We start from the raw sequence: 18,691 nt of genomic DNA, 5'->3' as shown, positions 1-18,691 counted from the left end.
ATTTTCTATAAAATTTTATTTTATTTTATTTTATTATTATTTTTTTATTTCCAGCATAACAGTATTCATTATTTTTGCACCACACCCCGTGCTCCATGCAATCCGTGCCCTCTATAATACCCACCACCTGGTACCCCAACCTCCCACCCCGTGTCCCTTCAAAACCCTCAGATTGTTTTTCAGAGTCCATAGTCTCTCATGGTTCACCTCCCCTTCCAATTTCCCCCAACTCCCTTCTCCACTCTAAGTCCCCATGTCCTCCATGCTATTTGTTATGCTCCACAAATAAGTGAAATCATATGATAATTGACTCTCTCTGCTTGACTTATTTCACTCAGCATAATCTCTTCCAGTCCCGTCCATGTTGCTATAAAAGTTGGGTATTCATCCTTTCTGATGGAGGCATAATACTCTATCCCCAGGGGTACAGGTCTGTGAATCACCAGGTTTACACACTTCACAGCACTCACCAAAGCACATACCCTCCCCAATGTCCATATTCCCACCCCCTTCTCCCAAACCCCCTCCCCCCAGCAACCCTCAGTTTGTTTTGTGAGATTAAAAGTCACTTATGGTTTATCTCCCTCCCAATCCCATCTTGTTTCATTTATTCTTCTCCTACCCACTTAAGCCCCCATGTTGCATCACCACTTCCTCATATCAAGGAGATCATATGATAGTTGTCTTTCTCTGCTTGACTTATTTCGCTAAGCATGATATGCTCTAGTTCCATCCGTGTTGTCGCAAATGGCAAGATTTCATTTCTTTTGATGGCTGCATAGTATTCCATTGTGTATATATACCACATCTTCTTGATCCATTCATCTGTTGATGGACATCTAGGTTCTTTCCATAGTTTGGCTATTGTGGACATTGCTGCTATAAACATTCGGGTACATGTGCCCCTTTGGATCACTACGTTTGTATCCTTAGGGTAAATACCCAATAGTGCAATTGCTGGGTGATAGGGCAGTTCTATTTTCAACATTTTGAGGAACCTCCATGCTGTTTTCCAGAGTGGCTGCACCAGCTTGCATTCCCACCAACAGTGTAGGAGGGTTCCCCTTTCTCCGCATCCTCGCCAGCATCTGTCATTTCCTGACTTGTTTATTTTAGCCATTCTGACTGGTGTGAGGTGATATCTCATTGTGGTTTTGATTTGTATTTCCCTGATGCCGAGTGATATGGAGCACTTTTTCATGTGTCTGTTGGCCATCTGGATGTCGTCTTTGCAGAAATGTCTGTTCATGTCTTCTGCCCATTTCTTGATTGGATTATTTGTTCTTTGGGTGTTGAGTTTGCTAAGTTCTTTATAGATTCTGGACACTAGTCCTTTATCTGATATGTCGTTTGCAAATATCTTCTCCCATTCTGTCAGTTGTCTTTTGATTTTGTTAACTGTTTCCTTTGCTGTGCAAAAGCTTTTGATCTTGATGAAATCCCAATAGTTCATTTTTGCCCTTGCTTCCCTTGCCTTTTGCGTTGTTCCTAGGAAGATGTTGCTGCGGTTGAGGTCAAAGAGGTTGCTGCCTGTGTTCTCCTCAAGGATTTTGATGGATTCCTTTTGCACATTGAGGTCCTTCATCCATTTTGAGTCTATTTTTGTGTGTGGTGTAAGGAAATGGTCCAATTTCATTTTTCTGCATGTGGCTGTCCAATTTTCCCAGCACCATTTATTGAAGAGGCTGTCTTTTTGCCATTGGACATTCTTTCCTGCTTTGTCGAAGATTAGTTGACCATAGAGTTGAGGGTCTATTTCTGGGCTCTCTATTCTGTTCCATTGATCTATGTGTCTGTTTTTGTGCCAGTACCATGCTGTCTTGATGACGACAGCTTTGTAATAGAGCTTGAAGTCCGGAATTGTGATGCCACCAACGTTGGCTTTCTTTTTCAATATCCCTTTGGCTATTCGAGGTCTTTTCTGGTTCCATATAAATTTTAGCATTATTTGTTCCATTTCTTTGAAAAAGATGGATGGTACTTTGATAGGAATTGCATTAAATGTGTAGATTGCTTTAGGTAGCATAGACATTTTCACAATATTTATTCTTCCAATCCAGGAGCATGGAACATTTTTCCATTTCTTTGTGTCTTCCTCAATTTCTTTCATGAGTACTTTATAGTTTTCTGAGTATAGATTCTGTGTCTCTTTGGTTAGGTTTATTCCTAGGTATCTTATGGTTTTGGGTGCAATTGTAAATGGGATTGACTCCTTAATTTCTCTTTCTTCTCTCTTGCTGTTGGTGTAGAGAAATGCAACTGATTTCTGTGCATTGATTTTATATCCTGACACTTTACTGAATTCCTGTATAAGTTCTAGCAGTTTTGGAGTGGAGTCTTTTGGGTTTTCCACATATAGTATCATATCATCTGCGAAGAGTGATAATATGACTTCTTCTTTGCCGATTTGGATGCCTTTAATTTCCTTTTGTTGTCTGATTGCTGAGGCTAGGACCTCTAGTACTATGTTGAATAGCAGTGGTGATAATGGACATCCCTGCCGTGTTCCTGACCTTAGCGGAAAAGCTTTCAGTTTTTCTCCATTGAGAATGATATTTGCGGTGGGGTTTTCATAGATGGCTTTGATGATATTGAGGTATGTGCCCTCCATCCCTACACTTTGAAGAGTTTTGATCAGGAAGGGATGCTGTACTTTGTCAAATGCTTTTTCAGCATCTATTGAGAGTATCATATGGTTCTTGTTCTTTCTTTTATTGATGTGTTGTATCACATTGACTGATTTGCGGATGTTGAACCAACCTTGCAGCCCTGGAATAAATCCCACTTGGTCGTGGTGAATAATCTTTTTAATGTACTGTTGAATCCTATTGGCTAGTATTTTGTTGAGTATTTTCGCATCTGTGTTCATCAAGGATATCGGTCTATAGCTCTCTTTTTTGGTGGGATCCTTGTCTGGTTTTAGGATCAAGGTGATGCTGGCCTCATAAAATGAGTTTGGAAGTTTTCCTTCCATTTCTATTTTTTGGAACAGTTTCAGGAGAATAGGAATTAGTTCTTCTTTAAACGTTTGGTAGAATTCCCCCGGGAAGCCGTCTGGCCCTGGGCTTTTGTTTGTTTGGAGATTTTTAATGACTGTTTCAATCTCCTTACTGGTTATGGGTCTGTTCAGGCTTTCTATTTCTTCCTGGCTCAGTTGTGGTAGTTTATATGTTTCTAGGAATGCATCCATTTCTTCCAGATTGTCAAATTTATTGGCGTAGAGTTGCTCATAGTATGTTCTTATAATAGTTTGTATTTCTTTGGTGTTAGTTGTGATCTCTCCTCTTTCATTCATGATTTTATTTATTTGGGTCCTTTCTCTTTTCTTTTTGATAAGTCGGGCCAGGGGTTTATCAATTTTATTAATTCTTTCAAAGAACCAGCTCCTAGTTTCGTTGATTTGTTCTATTGTTTTTTTGGTTTCTATTTCATTGATTTCTGCTCTGATCTTTATGATTTCTCTTCTCCTGCTGGGCTTAGGGTTTCTTTCTTGTTCTTTCTCCAGCTCCTTTAGGTGTAGGGTTAGGTTGTGTACCTGAGACCTTTCTTGTTTCTTGAGAAAGGCTTGTACCGCTATATACTTTCCTCTCAGGACTGCCTTTGTTGTGTCCCACAGATTTTGAACCGTTGTATTTTCATTATCATTTGTTTCCATGATTTTTTTCAATTCTTCTTTAATTTCCCGGTTGACCCATTCATTCTTTAGAAGGATGCTGTTTAGTCTCCATGTATTTGGGTTCTTTCCAAACTTCCTTTTGTGGTTGAGTTCTAGCTTTAGAGCATTGTGGTCTGAAAATATGCAGGGAATGATCCCAATCTTTTGATACCGGTTGAGTCCTGATTTAGGACCGAGGATGTGATCTATTCTGGAGAATGTTCCATGTGCACTAGAGAAGAATGTGTATTCTGTTGCTTTGGGATGAAATATTCTGAATATATCTGTGATGTCCATCTGGTCCAGTGTGTCGTTTAAGGCCTTTATTTCCTTGTTGATCTTTTGCTTGGATGACCTGTCCATTTCAGTGAGGGGAGTGTTAAAGTCCCCTACTATTATTGTATTATTGTTGATGTGTTTCTTTGATTTTGTTATTAATTGGTTTATATAGTTGGCTGCTCCCACGTTGGGGGCATAGATATTTAAAATTGTTAAATCTTCTTGTTGGACAGACCCTTTGAGTATGATATAGTGTCCTTCCTCATCTCTTATTATAGTCTTTGGCTTAAAATCTAATTGATCTGATATAAGGATTGCCACTCCTGCTTTCTTCTGATGTCCATTAGCATGGTAAATTCTTTTCCACCCCCTCACTTTAAATCTGGAGGTGTCTTCGGGCTTAAAATGAGTTTCTTGGAGGCAACATATAGATGGGTTTTGTTTTTTTATCCATTCTGATACCCTGTGTCTTTTGACAGGGGCATTTAGCCCATTAACATTCAGGGTAACTATTGAGAGATATGAATTTAGTGCCATTGTATTGCCTGTAAGTTGACTGTTACTGTATATGGTCTCTGTTCCTTTCTGATCTACCACTTGTAGGCTCTCTCTTTGCTTAGAGGACCCCTTTCAATATTTCCTGTAGAGCTGGTTTGGTATTTGCAAATTCTTTCAGTTTTTGTTTGTCCTGGAAGCTTTTAATCTCTCCTTCTATTTTCAATGATAGCCTAGCTGGATATAGTATTCTTGGCTGCATGTTTTTCTCGTTTAGTGCTCTGAAAATATCATGCCAGCTCTTTCTGGCCTGCCAGGTCTCTGTGGATAAGTCAGCTGCCAATCTAATATTTTTACCATTGTATGTTACAGACTTCTTTTCCCGGGCTGCTTTCAGGATTTTCTCTTTGTCACTGAGACTTGTAAATTTTACTATTAGGTGACGGGGTGTGGGCCTATTCCTATTGATTTTGAGGGGCGTTCTCTGAACCTCCTGAATTTTGATGCTCGTTCCCTTTGCCATATTGGGGAAATTCTCCCCAATAATTCTCTCCAGTATACCTTCTGCTCCCCTCTCTCTTTCTTCTTCTTCTGGAATCCCAATTATTCTAATGTTGTTTCGTCTTATGGTGTCACTTATCTCTCGAATTCTCCCCTCGTGGTCCAGTAGCTGTTTGTCCCTCTTTTGCTCAGCTTCTTTATTCTCTGTCATTTGGTCTTCTATATCACTAATTCTTTCTTCTGCCTCATTTATCCTAGCAGTGAGAGCCTCCATTTTTGATTGCACTTCATTAATAGCTTTTTTTATTTCAACTTGGTTAGATTTTAGTTCTTTTATTTCTCCAGAAAGGGCTTTTATATCTCTCGAGAGGGTTTCTCTAATATCTTCCATGCCTTTTTCGAGCCCGGCTAGAACCTTGAGAATTGTCATTCTGAACTCTAGATCTGACATATTACCAATGTCTGTATTGATTAGGTCCCTAGCCTTCGGTACTGCCTCTTGTTCTTTTTTTTGCGTTGAATTTTTCCGTCTTGTCATTTTGTCCAGATAAGAGTATATGAAGGGGCAAGTAAAATACTAAAAGGGTGGCAACAACCCCAGGAAAAAATGCTTTAACCAAATTAGAAGAGATCCAAAATCGTGAGGGGGGAGAAAGGGGATAAAAAGAGGTTCAAAAAGGAAGAAAGAAAAAAAAAGAAAAAAGAAAAGAAAAGAATTAAAAAAAAAAAAAGGAAAACACCTAAGAAAAATGTAAAAGAAAAAATATATATATTAGATAAACTTTCAGAAAGTGGTTGTTTTTCTGTTTCCAGAATTGCTGTTCTTCTTCTCTTCGATCTGCTGATGGATTTTCAGGTGTTTGCAATCTTTAGATAAGCTATCTAGCTGATCTCCGGCTAGCTGAAGCAGTCTCCATTTTCTATAAAATTTTAGAGGAGTTTTCTATTTTTTGTTAGGAAACTTGAGATGGAAGCAAAGAGAAAACAAGAAGAAGAAGAGAGAAAGAAAAGGGAAGATGATGAAAAACGTATTCAGGTATATAATTATTAGACAGGTTCTTTCAGAATAGAATCTATATGATTATAGCACAAAAGGAGTTGAAAACAAATTTTGATTTGCTACATAAGCTGTCTTTGGTTTACCCCAGAGACAAAGGCATCTTCTGTGGTGGTTATGGGAGGGACTTTGGAACTAGGGAAGTAGATTCAGATCCAGGCCCTGATAGAAATTGTGACATTGCACAAGTCACAATGAGTAACTGTGGGCTACGGGTTTTTTTCCTCTGAGGAATGGGCATAAATGATAGTTGTAAGCATTAAATGAGTTGGCACATGTTTAAAGCATTTAGAACCTGAGTGCCCAGTTCAATAAATATTAGTTTGTTGTTACTGTTATCATACTCAGGGGAAAGTCAGATGAATGGTCACTTAAAACATAATTGTAATTTTAGATACTAATATCAGTAAGTTAGAATTGAGATAGTCTCCCCACCCCCATTTTTAAAAAAGTCCGTGTCTGAGAATAATTGATCACGTATTTGAGTTTCTGTTTGTCTTGGCTTTCATAATTCATCCTGAGTGCAAACAACCTTTAAATCACTGACATCCGCTGTATAGCTGCCGGTGTTAATGTGATACCTAGGGTTCTCATGCAATATTTGGGATACTGTTGGTGATAGAATGGTAGAAATGTGGTTTCCCCACCTTCGCTTGGATTTGAGAAAGATAGGAAGCATTAGTCAAAATCTAGAAGAGGATGGAGACTGGAGAGATTTCTGATTAAACAATTTGTATTCCTTAGTAAAGAACTTGTGTGGGGCAATTTTAGATAGGATCTATCAAGTAAACAAGTGGCGAGAGAGCTTGTTGAGGTAGCCTTCTGTCATTGGCAGGCTGAAGTGGAGGAGCAGCTGGCCCGACAGCGGGAGGAAGAGTCCCAGCAGCAGGCAGTTCTGGAGCAGGAGCGCCGGGACCGGGAGCTGGCCCTGCGGATAGCCCAGAGTGAAGCTGAGCTCATCAGCGACGAGGCCCAGGCTGACCTGGCACTCCGGAGGTACTGGGCCCCTGGGTGGGGTGTGATGCCTCTGCTTGCTTTCCCTCCCTGCTTCTCATTTCAGTGTGAAGGGCCTGGGGGAAAATCATATTCTTTAGGTCCTGATCTATTTTAAGTAAAATAATTTAAAAATTATTTGTATCCACTTTTACACCCAAGCAAATGAAACAGTTGATTTCATCAAATTGTTGAACTATTGAAAATAAAATTGATATTTCAGCTCATGAAGCATCTCAACTTTTACTCTGAAATTGTCAAGGAATATTGTATAAAAAGTTGACATCTAATTTCTAAATACCTGCCATTAAATATGGGCACAGAAATCAGTATATTATAATCCAGTTTAATATATTTGAGGTTGGGATTTATTATTTTCCTAATACAATTTTTTAAATAAACACCCTAACACTTAGAATGAGGAAAAAATTTTACATACACACCCATCATGTTTCACAATAGATTTCCCTTTCCAAGAAGGAAGATTTATCATATCGAAGTGTTTTAGCTACCCAGGTTTCCAAATTATCTCTAAATACTGAATTTTATTGGAGTGTAAAAAAGTATGGATGTTCTTGTAGAAAGTTGCAGGAAGTCTTAATATAAAAGATTCATTTTTAAAAATTTAGAATATAGAGACATTCATTATTTTGATTATTAGTAAAAACAGAGCAAAACTAGTTTGTGGGATTTATGTAACCATGCTTTTCAGAATGTCAGGGCACTGTTTGTAACAAAATATAATTAAAGTGTAACCACTAGATGTTGCTGTTTCCTCATGAAAGGAAAAAACCTCATTAAAATGGCAAGGCAGTGATTGGATTCTATTTAGCTAAAACAGAATGGGAAAGGGTTGTTGCCTTCATGGTTTTTCTAGTAAGTGATTACATTGGGGAGCCCTGGGGTCTGAACTGTATATGAAAGTATATTATATTAAATAAAGTGAAAAGGTCTACCAAACACAAAGTATTATAATAATTAATAAGCTCTTGGGTTTGAATCCAATATTTGAGCTCTTTGTTTACATTTCACTGGAATTTAAAAAATATTTTCTCTGGGCTGTGGCTCTTCTAACTGCAGACTCAACTCAGCTGCTCTTCTGTTCCTTCCACCTGTGTTATGTTGGAATGTTTGGGGGCCTTTGTGTGTAACTGAGTAGTAGCTGGGCCAGTCTCCTAAATGAACCAAGCTCGTAACAGCTGCTCTCCCTGATGTGTGTGAGGAAGCATTGCTGTTGACCCAAGGTGGCTTCACTATGGCTGAAGTTCATTTCTCAGGGACTAATTATTGGAGTCAGTATTGGTATTTATGGCCAACCAAGCTTTATGTTTAAGCATTTGAAATATTAAACTACATCCAATGCCATTCCAAATAATATGTATAAGATACTGGCTCATATGTGGGCTCCTTCCCATCTTCAGACAGGTGCACAGGGTGAGTGGTCTCTTGGAGAACGAGTGGATCATTCAGTAACTTTAACATAATGACAAGTTACCTGTGATTTAAGTTAAGCAGAATTAACTATGTAATGATACCACTACTAAGTAATTCGGAGATATTTAAACAGTTATGACTTGAATTGCAAAGAGTTAGTTTTAGTTTTCCTGTGAGACAGCTCCTGGGTTGTGGTCCCCACCTCTATGGAACGCCCTTTTAAGTCCTTTTTGGCAGCCCTTTCCAGGAAAGCTTTCCCTGACCCTCATGTCCTCATGAGGTCCTACCCTTCAGAACCTCCTGGTTATTTTATACTTTGTACAAGCATTAGCACTTCATTATGGATGATGTTCTATACATATTTTCCATGTTTGATAATTTCATTTTACTACATGGGGTACAAGCAAATGTTTCTGAATGTCTATGTTACCTTTGTTAGCACTGAATTATTTCTGACAAATTTATGAGTAAGAACTCACTTAAGTAAAACTGTTCTTAATATATAGCATGAAAATGTCATTCTTGAGCTCTGTGATGCATTTAAAAATATATGTAAATGGGTTCTGCTGCATTAAACAATTTCCAAGTTACTTTTCCAGCTTGGATTCCCGTCCAGTGACTTCTAAGTAAGAATTGTTTTCTACATATATTTTAAAAATATGATCTTAACTACACATATGATTCTTGATGCAAAGTGATTTCACATTACCTAAAATTATGAAATAATATTCAGATTCTGTTAAAAAAGCTTTCTTCATAGTATATGAGTTTTCTAATCTAAATGTAATAAATTTGCTCTTTAATTTTCATTGAATGCCTTTAATTTATGCTTTTCTCATAATTTTTAGGGAAAATTTTAAACATTAGAATTTTGAGTGATCTCGTAGATTAAAGATAATGGCATTTTTTTTAATGTCAGTGAGTAAAGTCATTGAAACACAAATTTGTCACAATCCAGTTTTTCATGATTCAGAATTACTTAATGACATTAACTAAAATATATTATTTTTCACAGAATCGATGGAACAAGACCCAAAATGACACCGTATGTCATTTCTCTTTTCAAAATTTGATTTCGTTTTAAAACTTTTTTTTTCTTTAACAGGTGGTTGTTAATTTTTAGGAGAAATAGTTTCCTCACTGTACTAAATTTTTGTGGGTTTTTTTTGCATATACTTTATATATATATACTATATATATAAAATTCTGGAATATTTATGAAATCTGAATTTTAACACTTTAGGACCCCCACTGTAACATTTATAATGATGGTTCTCAACTTTGTCAGAACCTAATACCAATGACAGTTGTTTTATAAGTCATGCAACCTGCATAGATAATTCTCTCCAAACATGACATGTAAAAGAAGAATGAGAGGACAGTAATTTATAATAAAACAATATTTAATATGAAAGTGCTCACAACTGTAGGAAAACATAATCAAATACTGAAATATTTTTATTTATACGTAGCATCACCATAAATGTGACAGCTACACATGCAAATTGCAAATTGATATAAGAATGTTAGATTGGTCAGTTGAATGCCATGAAATTGTGAACAGTGCTTTGTAAAATTCTAAACAGAGTTAAGTACAATCTTGTCTCCCTTCAGTAGTTGCATTCCTAGAAAAACTCTGTGAATGTTAAAACCATGCCAAAAAGAAAGACTCTTTACATGTAAAAGTTTGTTTACATGTAAAACTGCTTGTATGTGGATGTGTTTCACCTCTCTTAGGTGGACGTGTCAGTGTCACATGGGACCCGGGACAGTTGTTCCTTGTGGCACCCCTGACCCCTGAGCTCCTCAGATGCCAGCAGTGCACTCTCACCACAGCATTGTTTTCATAGGGCACCGAAATTTTTGAAAACATCTCTGGGTGGCTCACTTACATGTCCAACTCTCAGTCTAGGCTCAGATCGTGATCTCAGGGTCCTGGGATCAGATCAAGCCCTGAGCTGGGTTCTGTGCTCAATGGGGAGTTTGCTTGAGACTCTCCCTCTCCCGTTGCCCCTCTCCCTACTCATGTATGTACATGCACTCTCTCTCAAATGTATAAATAAATCTAAAAAAAAAAGAAAAAAGGAACTTTGAGGTACAGTGATAATAGAGTTCAAAATATTTATCAAAATCATGCCAAGTTTGAAAGTTAGAAAATTCTGACTAGCCTAATTGGAGATTGATAAATGGATTGCTCAGTAGATAATTTTATACATATTTGGGCTTTTTACTTTGTATTTAGAATCTCTGATCATCAGTTTTGAAAGATTACTTTTTCTCTGACTGTGCTTATTGGATAGACTTCTGTCAGCCTCTATTCTTAGCCAGTGTTCATTACAAGGAAGGAGAATTACAGGAGTCCTTTGCTCCTTTATCATCACCTGACAGGCATGCAGGAAACTGCACCCTAATGCAAACATACCCTTTCTCTTTTCTTATGATTTTTACTCATTTGTAAGAGGTTGCCAGAGTCTGATGAATAGAATGAGCCATGAGAAAATGATTAATTATGAAGGAAGAAAGAAAGAACAGGAAAATAAAATAATGAGATTAATGAATTATTGATGAACATGATGAAACATCCATCCCATTTCACAGAATTAAACAAATATTGGGAAAAGTTACATTCCCCTGAGTAATAAAAGTAAGTTTTGCCTTTGGGAAATGTTTATCCGTAGAGAGTGAGAACACTTTGGTGTTTAACACATACTTGATGTATTTGAGTTCTTCTACTTTTTTAAAAATCATGCTTTGATTTAGAATTTTTGAGTTTAAATATACTAGACTCTTAAATTCTGACACTAGAAAATAGATTAACTAGGTATCACTGTTTCATCATCTAATTAATATATATTATGCAACCCCAGTGCAAAAATCCTTCTATAGAATCTATATCTGCCAAGTTGGTCCAGTATGCATTTAGAACATGCAAATTATATGCCATACATAAAAAAATACCACAAAAGCACTTTTATCTAAAAGTTCCTACTGCAGAAATGGAGTTCAAGCAACCTTAACTGTATTTAAACAAAAGTTTGCTGTATTTTATGGTTATAAATGATGTTGAAAAGTATATTATTATAGTCTTTTACAAAGTGAAATGATAGGGAATGATTAATAAATCAATAATCCTATTGAAAAGATATATTTTATTATACTTTTAGATCTTTTAGGTAATGTATGTAGTTTTCTTTTATATGACTGTGCTGTATTATCATTTTTCTTATAGGGAACAAATGGAGAAGGAAATGTCAGAATTTCTGCGTAGGTTAGTGCAGTGGAATTTGGGGAAATAAGTGTCACCTCAAAATCATGTTTTTAAATCACTGTTCAGTATTTGGACCAGAACCTGTTATATGAATAGTCTATTCTTTCCATATAAATTTTCTGTACAGGAAATGTCACTTCACCCTTATACCACTGTAAAAGAAAAAGATAAAAACAATGCTCTAAATTGGTGCCACTCAATGGGGACACCATTGGCATTTTGGATGGGCCTCTTCCTTGTTGGTGGTATTGCCATATTTATCACTGGCTTTACCAACTCAGTCTCAGTAGAGGAACCTTTCCTCTTAAACCAAATAAATGTTTTGAAACTTTCTATGGAGGTGGTGGTGTCCCTCCCCCTCCTGCCCACACTCCCATGTCAGCTGGGAACCTCTGTACCTAGTTCCTAGTTGAAGGGGAAGTAGAGAAGAGTGTGGTTTCTGAGGGCCTTCTCCCCATAGCACATGTTTTAAAAACCACTGATATAAAAATTGAGCCACCACAGACTATGACCTCCCAGCAGGATCTGGTCCTTTACAAGTGGGTATAAATCAGTAACATCTTAACTGTCAATTTTGAAGTTAGAGTTAATTGAAAGTCTTAAAATTAATACACTTTTTTAAAAATCAGAAGTCAGTTTTTCTACTACTTCGTATGTCATTTACATGATTGTCTTTATAACAAACCTAAATAATCAGTAAATTAACCCTTTATTTTACTATTTTAATAATTCCAGAGATGGGGAAGAACATTTAAATGCATTTCATTCATGTATTTAAGATGCTGAATATGTTTTTTAGCATATGTATTTTGATGTAATACAAATGAAAAGTTAGTAATAGTAAACCATATTTTAAGCAATAATAATTTGAATTCAATATTATTTTTTAAAGTATCCAAATATATCTTATGTATGTTGGCACTTCATGTGTATTCTGACAACCTATAAAACTGTACATTATGTAAATTCACTCTCTTCCAAAAGAAAATAACAAAAACCTGTAATAATTTTCAGCTGCTCTCCTAGAAAAGACTCTTAGAGGTGCTAGGAAGAAAAGATAATTTTTTTGTTAGTTTACTGAATGGTGGTTTAGGGATGTAGAAGAGAAAAAAAAAGAATATTTGAATAAATGTTAAAACATAATTTATTTCTAAGGGTAATAGAGAGACCTTGCTGACACACAGCTGGCTCTTTTTGAACGAAGCAATTAAGAGGAAAAGCTACATGGAAAATTGCCAGTCACAGTGCTTATGAAAAGGATAGATTCTGCAATAAATCTAAAACAGATCCAAACCTAAAAAGCAGGAAGAATGCAGAAAGAACTAACTGGCCACACATTATTCTTTAGTCAGGCTTATGTGTTAGTGACAATCATCATGTCTCACCATTGTTAAGTAGATAGAGTGAAGTGTGCTATTTTTTTATTCTCTAAAATGAAAGTATAAATAGGCCTTTTATAGAGGCCCACAGTACCTTATTTATTTCATTGCTAAGCTTCATACGGAGGAATCATTTCCTTTATTTCAGGAAGAAGTATACATATTTTCACACATCATTTCTCATTAAATGTCTATGTCTTGACTGCCAAGATTACTGTTATCTTCAGAATGTGAAATAATGAGGAAATATGACCTCATTTTCAGGTATTATACCTTGATCATCCCTCTTTAAGAGGAAATATTTTCTAAGTAGTGGATGGTAAGAGTAAAATTCCTTGTGTGATACCTGAGAAGCAATATTTTAGTACTTTTAAAAATTTAGCTGTTTTCATATTTGTGCCACCTTTCTTTTTATGTCTTGAAATGCGATGTGTTTAAATTCTTCCTTTGTTACATTGATCTTACTTGCGGCTTATTCTAAGTGTCTGCTGTGTGACAGGAGTCATCTTTTGCTGAAAAGTAATGTTTATTATTACAGAAAAGAAGTCATTTCCATATTTTCTGAATAATTATTTCAAATTATGTATATAGAAACAAGTTGGAAGCCCTGAGTAGCACTGCTATGAAGAAGTTGTATTTATCCCATTTTATTTTTTAATTTATTATTTTATATTTATATATATATTTCATTTATTTCTTCTTTCCCCATTCCAGTGTTTCTACTTTACTTGTGCTCTTTCAAATCTATTGTGTCTCATGACCTAAACCTCTTCTTTAGTTAACAAATAATAATAATTTTTTAGCTTACACATCTCTGTGTCAGCTCCTAGCACAGGTGAAGGGCTGGTCTAAGTGGGTGCTCATTAATGTTCGTAGAATGAATAAACCAAATAAAGGAAGGCAGAGTCATGACTAAGACCAAGGCTTTAGAGTCAGAACAAGCTGGGTTTCCATCCCAGGTGCAACCATTTTACTAGCAGTGTGGGACCTTGGACATGATCTTTATTTCACTGCTCTGAATCTTGTCTACTCATTTTATTTTTCTTTATCATAAGTGTACTCTTTAATTCCTATCACCTATTTCACCCATCTCTCTCTGGTAACCATCAGTTAGTTGTCTATAGTTAGGAGTCTGTTTCTTGGGTGCCTGGGTGGCTCAGTAGGTTAAGCCTCTGCCTTCAGCTTCGGTCATGATCTCAGGGTCCTGGGATTGAGGCCCATATCGGGCTCTCTGCTCATCAGGGAGTCTGCTTCCCCCTCTCTCTCTGCCTGCCTCTCTGTCTACTTGTGACCTCTCTCTCTCAAATAAAATAAATCTTAAAAAAAGACTTAAAAAAAAAGTCTTGGTTATATGTTTTTTTTTTTCTCCTTGCTCATTTGTTTTGTTTCTTAAATTCCTTGTATAAGTGATATCATATGGTATTTGTTGTTCTTTGACTGACTTCACTTAGCATTATACGCTCTAACTCCATCCATGTTATTATAAATGCAAGATTTCATTCTTTTTAATGGGTGAATAGTATTCCATTGCATATTTATACCTTATCTTCTTTATCCAGTCATCTATCAATGGATACTAGGACTGCTTCCATAATTTACTAGTTGTCATATTACTCACTGAATATGAGAGCATGATTTTATTTCCTTCTAGCACTTTCCTAAGTGTTCTATTTAATAGTGATGCAAAAAGTTATAGGGGGTTTCCAGACTCTGGCTGTTCTTTTAGCCCATCTTTAATGACGAAGGCAGGGGATTTAGTTTGGCTACTCACCTGTTGACCCCGCAAACATCCAGATACTCAGGGAGGTTCTGACCCAGTAGCTCTGGCTGGCACTTGGCTATCTGTAGCTTCAGTAATCGGCAGGTGATTGTACTGTGTGGCCTTATGGCTCATAAACACTTAATGGTTCTAATGATTTTTTTGAGAAATCAGGAGGATTTCCTTTTTGATTTTGAGGAATATATATACATGTATTTTGAACTTTAGAAGTTCTGATTGAAAACACAATATGGCTATTAAATGGCACATTGGAAAATTTTAATTTACCTAGGAATCCTATAGTATACCATTCTTAATCTCATCTGTCAAAAATACAAAAATTATGTTTTTCTAGTAGTTATTTCCATTTCTCAAACTTAGATTCATTTTCTTGCCCCTTTAGTCAACATTTCATTCATGTTTCTAGTTTAAACATGCAAAAATATATAATAATTACAGAGGTCCTGCTGTACAAGCCACCAAGGCAGCTGCTGGTACCAAGAAATATGATCTCAGTAAATGGAAATATGCAGAACTACGTGATACCATCAATACTTCTTGTGGTAAGTGTATGGAGGTCATGAAAAATGGGAAGCCTCTGTGGCTGACAGGTAATAAAGAAATACCTATATGGGGGTGTAATTTTTTCTATTTTTTGGCGCATAAATTAAGCCATTCTCTTTGTTATTCTCACCTTGAAGTGAAGGCATAGCTTACTCACAAACATAAAGGGAAGGCATACTCACTAAATTCATTTTGCCTGTCTCTTATCTAGGTGGGAGAGGAAAAACATGGAGAAATTGTGGTATGGCCTGTGTTAATGATGTACTTTGCGTACATAGGTCAGAGTCTTGACCTGTGTATGCAAAGTAAAGAATGGCAATGCAGTCCTTTCTCTTTAAAGCTATTTTTCTTCCAACAGAACTGTAAATGCTATATCCAGTTGATTCCATATAATTGTGTTCTTGTTTAAATCATAGTGTTTGAGTTTAGGATGTTATGCCTAGGAACTAACGTACCAAATTATGTGGAATTTGGTATGTTCTCTCCCTCCTCACCGAAGTTATCTGCATAAATACAAACATAAAAAATCTGATTAATGTAAATCTAGCTTGTATTTGAGCACAGTGACTTTTTACTCTATTTTTATGGCCTCTGACCTTGGACAGGTAACCTAATCTCTCTGATTCAGGTTCACCTGTAAAAGACCTAGTTAGCCCAGGGTTCTTGTATAGAGCAAATGATATAGTAATAATGCATAAGAAAATGCTCTGTAAATGTAAAAAGATAATATTGCCACAAAATGCTTATCTTTATCAATAATGTGCTTACTTTTGATTTTGTACTATTAATTTAAAAACAAAAAATTTATTATATGTATAAATATATGTTTATGTCACCAACTAATTATTTTAGACGATTAAATTAGGATGCTAATTCCTTTTTTGGGGGGGGGGCTCTTTCTATATAATCCATAGATATTGAGCTCCTGGCAGCTTGCAGAGAAGAATTTCACAGGAGACTAAAAGTGTATCATGCGTGGAAATCGAAGAATAAGAAGAGAAATACTGAAACAGAGCAACGTGCTCCAAAGTCTGTTACTGATTATGGTAAAAACAAATCTGTACTTTTAAATGTTCCAGAGTATCTGTATATAATGTATGTAACTATACATAAGACTTGGGGTAAAATATTCAGTACAAATTTTCTCTTACTGTGCAGCTGTGATCTGTTGAGCCTAATACAACCACAATGCCTTATCTTTCATAGCATTATTTTTGTTATGTCTTTAAAGTCATATTTATTAAGAAGTATTTGTATATAGTCAAGATAAATTTTGGAGATAAGAATATTGTTGTCTATACTAAAGAAGTTGTGCAGTAATGTTGTAAATATGAATTTTTTCCACATATACATACATGTAGAATGATTACATGTGGAAATGTAAAGAATACTGTGAAATAAAAAAGAATGTTTGCTGCAAACATTATTTTACAATACTGTCAAAATATAAGAATGAGAAATAGTAGCTTGGTTTAGACCAGTTTTGCCTATACCACGATTTGATTTTTTGACTGAGATTCAAAAACTAAATTTTGTGACTTTGTTATGTATACAAAAGACAAAGTTGTATACTTGAAATTGGAAAGTAGAGGATAGACCTAATCTAGTAAAGTATGCACTAGCTTTAACATTAATTGAGAATACCTGTGATATATGAATTGTAATTTCAATCTTAAAACAATAATTGGAATTTCATTTGTTCAGTTTGCTACTTTCAAACTGGCATAATTTATTGGCTTAATTGTGTCCAGTGTCAAAGTGACAACATGTTTAATGTTTTCATTTAAAAAGTATATTCCCAGCACCTGGTAGTATAATTTAGTAATACATGACCCAAGGTGAGATAGAAAATGAGCTTTCCCTCACTACCTTCCTAGCAAATAAAAGCAGTGTTTGATTAAAATCAATTAAATGTTAGAGTTTTAGTATTTCCAAGTTGTTGTAAAGAGAAGATTGGGTAAAGGCAAAGTATTAATAAGAGAGAGGTTACTGCTAGTGATTATGCAGGAGGTGTCCTCAATACAATGTGCTGGAAGGGCAGTGAGAGATCACCCAGAATGAGGAAATGGCAAACGGAAGGCCCTCTAAACATTGATATTGTGGCCACCTCTCTCTTCGCCAATTTACCAATTTGTTCCTGCGAACTGAAAATAATAGGATGATTCCATTAGCAGTTCACTGTACCAAGTTTTTAGCCAGTTACCTTTGTTTTATAAAAATGGCAAAGGGCTATTCCTTCTAGCCATAACCTTTTTAGCTGTAATGTTCTACTTATGGCCTTTAGCTGAAAGGCTTTCATCATGTTGTTCCCCCCCCAAATTTAAACATCTGAATGATTGCACTTTTTAAAACAAGAAAAGTAATGTTGTAATATATGGCATATACATTTTTAACGAACATATAAATCTTTCTTGTGTTTTTAAACCAAACTTTCGTACTGTACTCATCCAGCTTTGCCCTCAAAGGGGGAGGTGATACATGGCACGCCTTGCTTTGTTCTTATGATGTTTCCGTTTATAATATACCCTTTGAAAGAACAAAAGAGTAGATTAAGAAAATTTCCCAAGAGTCCCCCATCTAGGTATATGTGAACAAATTCAGGAATTTTATGTGAACACACTCCACAATATGTTGCCTTCAAAGAATTTGATTATGGGCAAATTTCAGGATAAAACGTAAGTTCTGCTCTGAATAGTACTTATTGCTCTATTTTTTTTTTCCCATGTAAAATGCATTCTGACACAGAAGTACAGCATAAAGGAAAGGTGCAGTGCCTCAAGATGCTTAGCAGTTGAGAAAATTCTATTCTTGGATAGCTTCCTAATGGGGCAGCTAATCAGCCTTTAAAAGGAACTACTCTTCATTTTAATATTTAGAAGGGTTAGAGTTCCTTAATTTGAGAAAATAAATTGACAACTTATGAACAAAAACATAATTAAATGTTATTTTAGGGTAATACATTGATAAATCACGGCAAAGTCTTGTAATTGGGCGTGGAGAGCCTCAGGCCCTCCTCCTGTGTGCTGCACTGGGTGAACACGTTCTCCTTGCATCTAATACAGAAAGAGATTTCCAGAAATAATTCTTGGGGCAGATTCCGTAGTAAGAATTCACAATGTTTAGTTGATTAAAACTGACTTTGGAGAGTGGTCTTATTTCATAGTTCCTAAAATAAAAATTGCATGAGTTTAAGATTGAGATAATTTGAAGAAATTTAAACATACTGAGTGTATGTAAACAACATGGCAGTACTTTTTCTCTAAGGCATCTATTTTTTTGATGAATTTAGAAGTTTTTTATTTCTACA

General features: G+C 35.8%; 1 protein-coding gene across 6 annotated transcripts in view; it reads left to right on the top strand.

The window, feature by feature from the left end:
- The window catches only part of MYO6 (myosin VI), a 155,991-nt gene that overhangs the window by 129,503 nt on the left and 7,797 nt on the right, over window positions 1-18,691 (top strand). For 2 of the 6 annotated variants that reach the window (XM_032339235.1, XM_032339238.1), the window contains exons 27-33: window positions 5,888-5,966; window positions 6,823-6,983; window positions 9,014-9,040; window positions 9,430-9,459; window positions 11,644-11,682; window positions 15,280-15,383; window positions 16,299-16,430. In XM_032339235.1, coding sequence (XP_032195126.1) covers window positions 5,888-5,966; window positions 6,823-6,983; window positions 9,014-9,040; window positions 9,430-9,459; window positions 11,644-11,682; window positions 15,280-15,383; window positions 16,299-16,430 — 572 coding nt within the window. The remainder of the gene's footprint in view (window positions 1-5,887; window positions 5,967-6,822; window positions 6,984-9,013; window positions 9,041-9,429; window positions 9,460-11,643; window positions 11,683-15,279; window positions 15,384-16,298; window positions 16,431-18,691) is intronic. The other 4 variants (XM_032339241.1, XM_032339240.1, XM_032339237.1 and 1 more) reach the window with 3 other exon arrangements.

Source organism: Mustela erminea, chromosome 4 (assembly GCF_009829155.1).
Source record: "Mustela erminea isolate mMusErm1 chromosome 4, mMusErm1.Pri, whole genome shotgun sequence".
NCBI classification, from domain to species: Eukaryota; Metazoa; Chordata; class Mammalia; order Carnivora; family Mustelidae; genus Mustela; species Mustela erminea.
The sequence above is the reverse complement of the archived record's forward strand: the minus strand, read 5'-3'. Positions and strand labels throughout refer to the sequence as shown.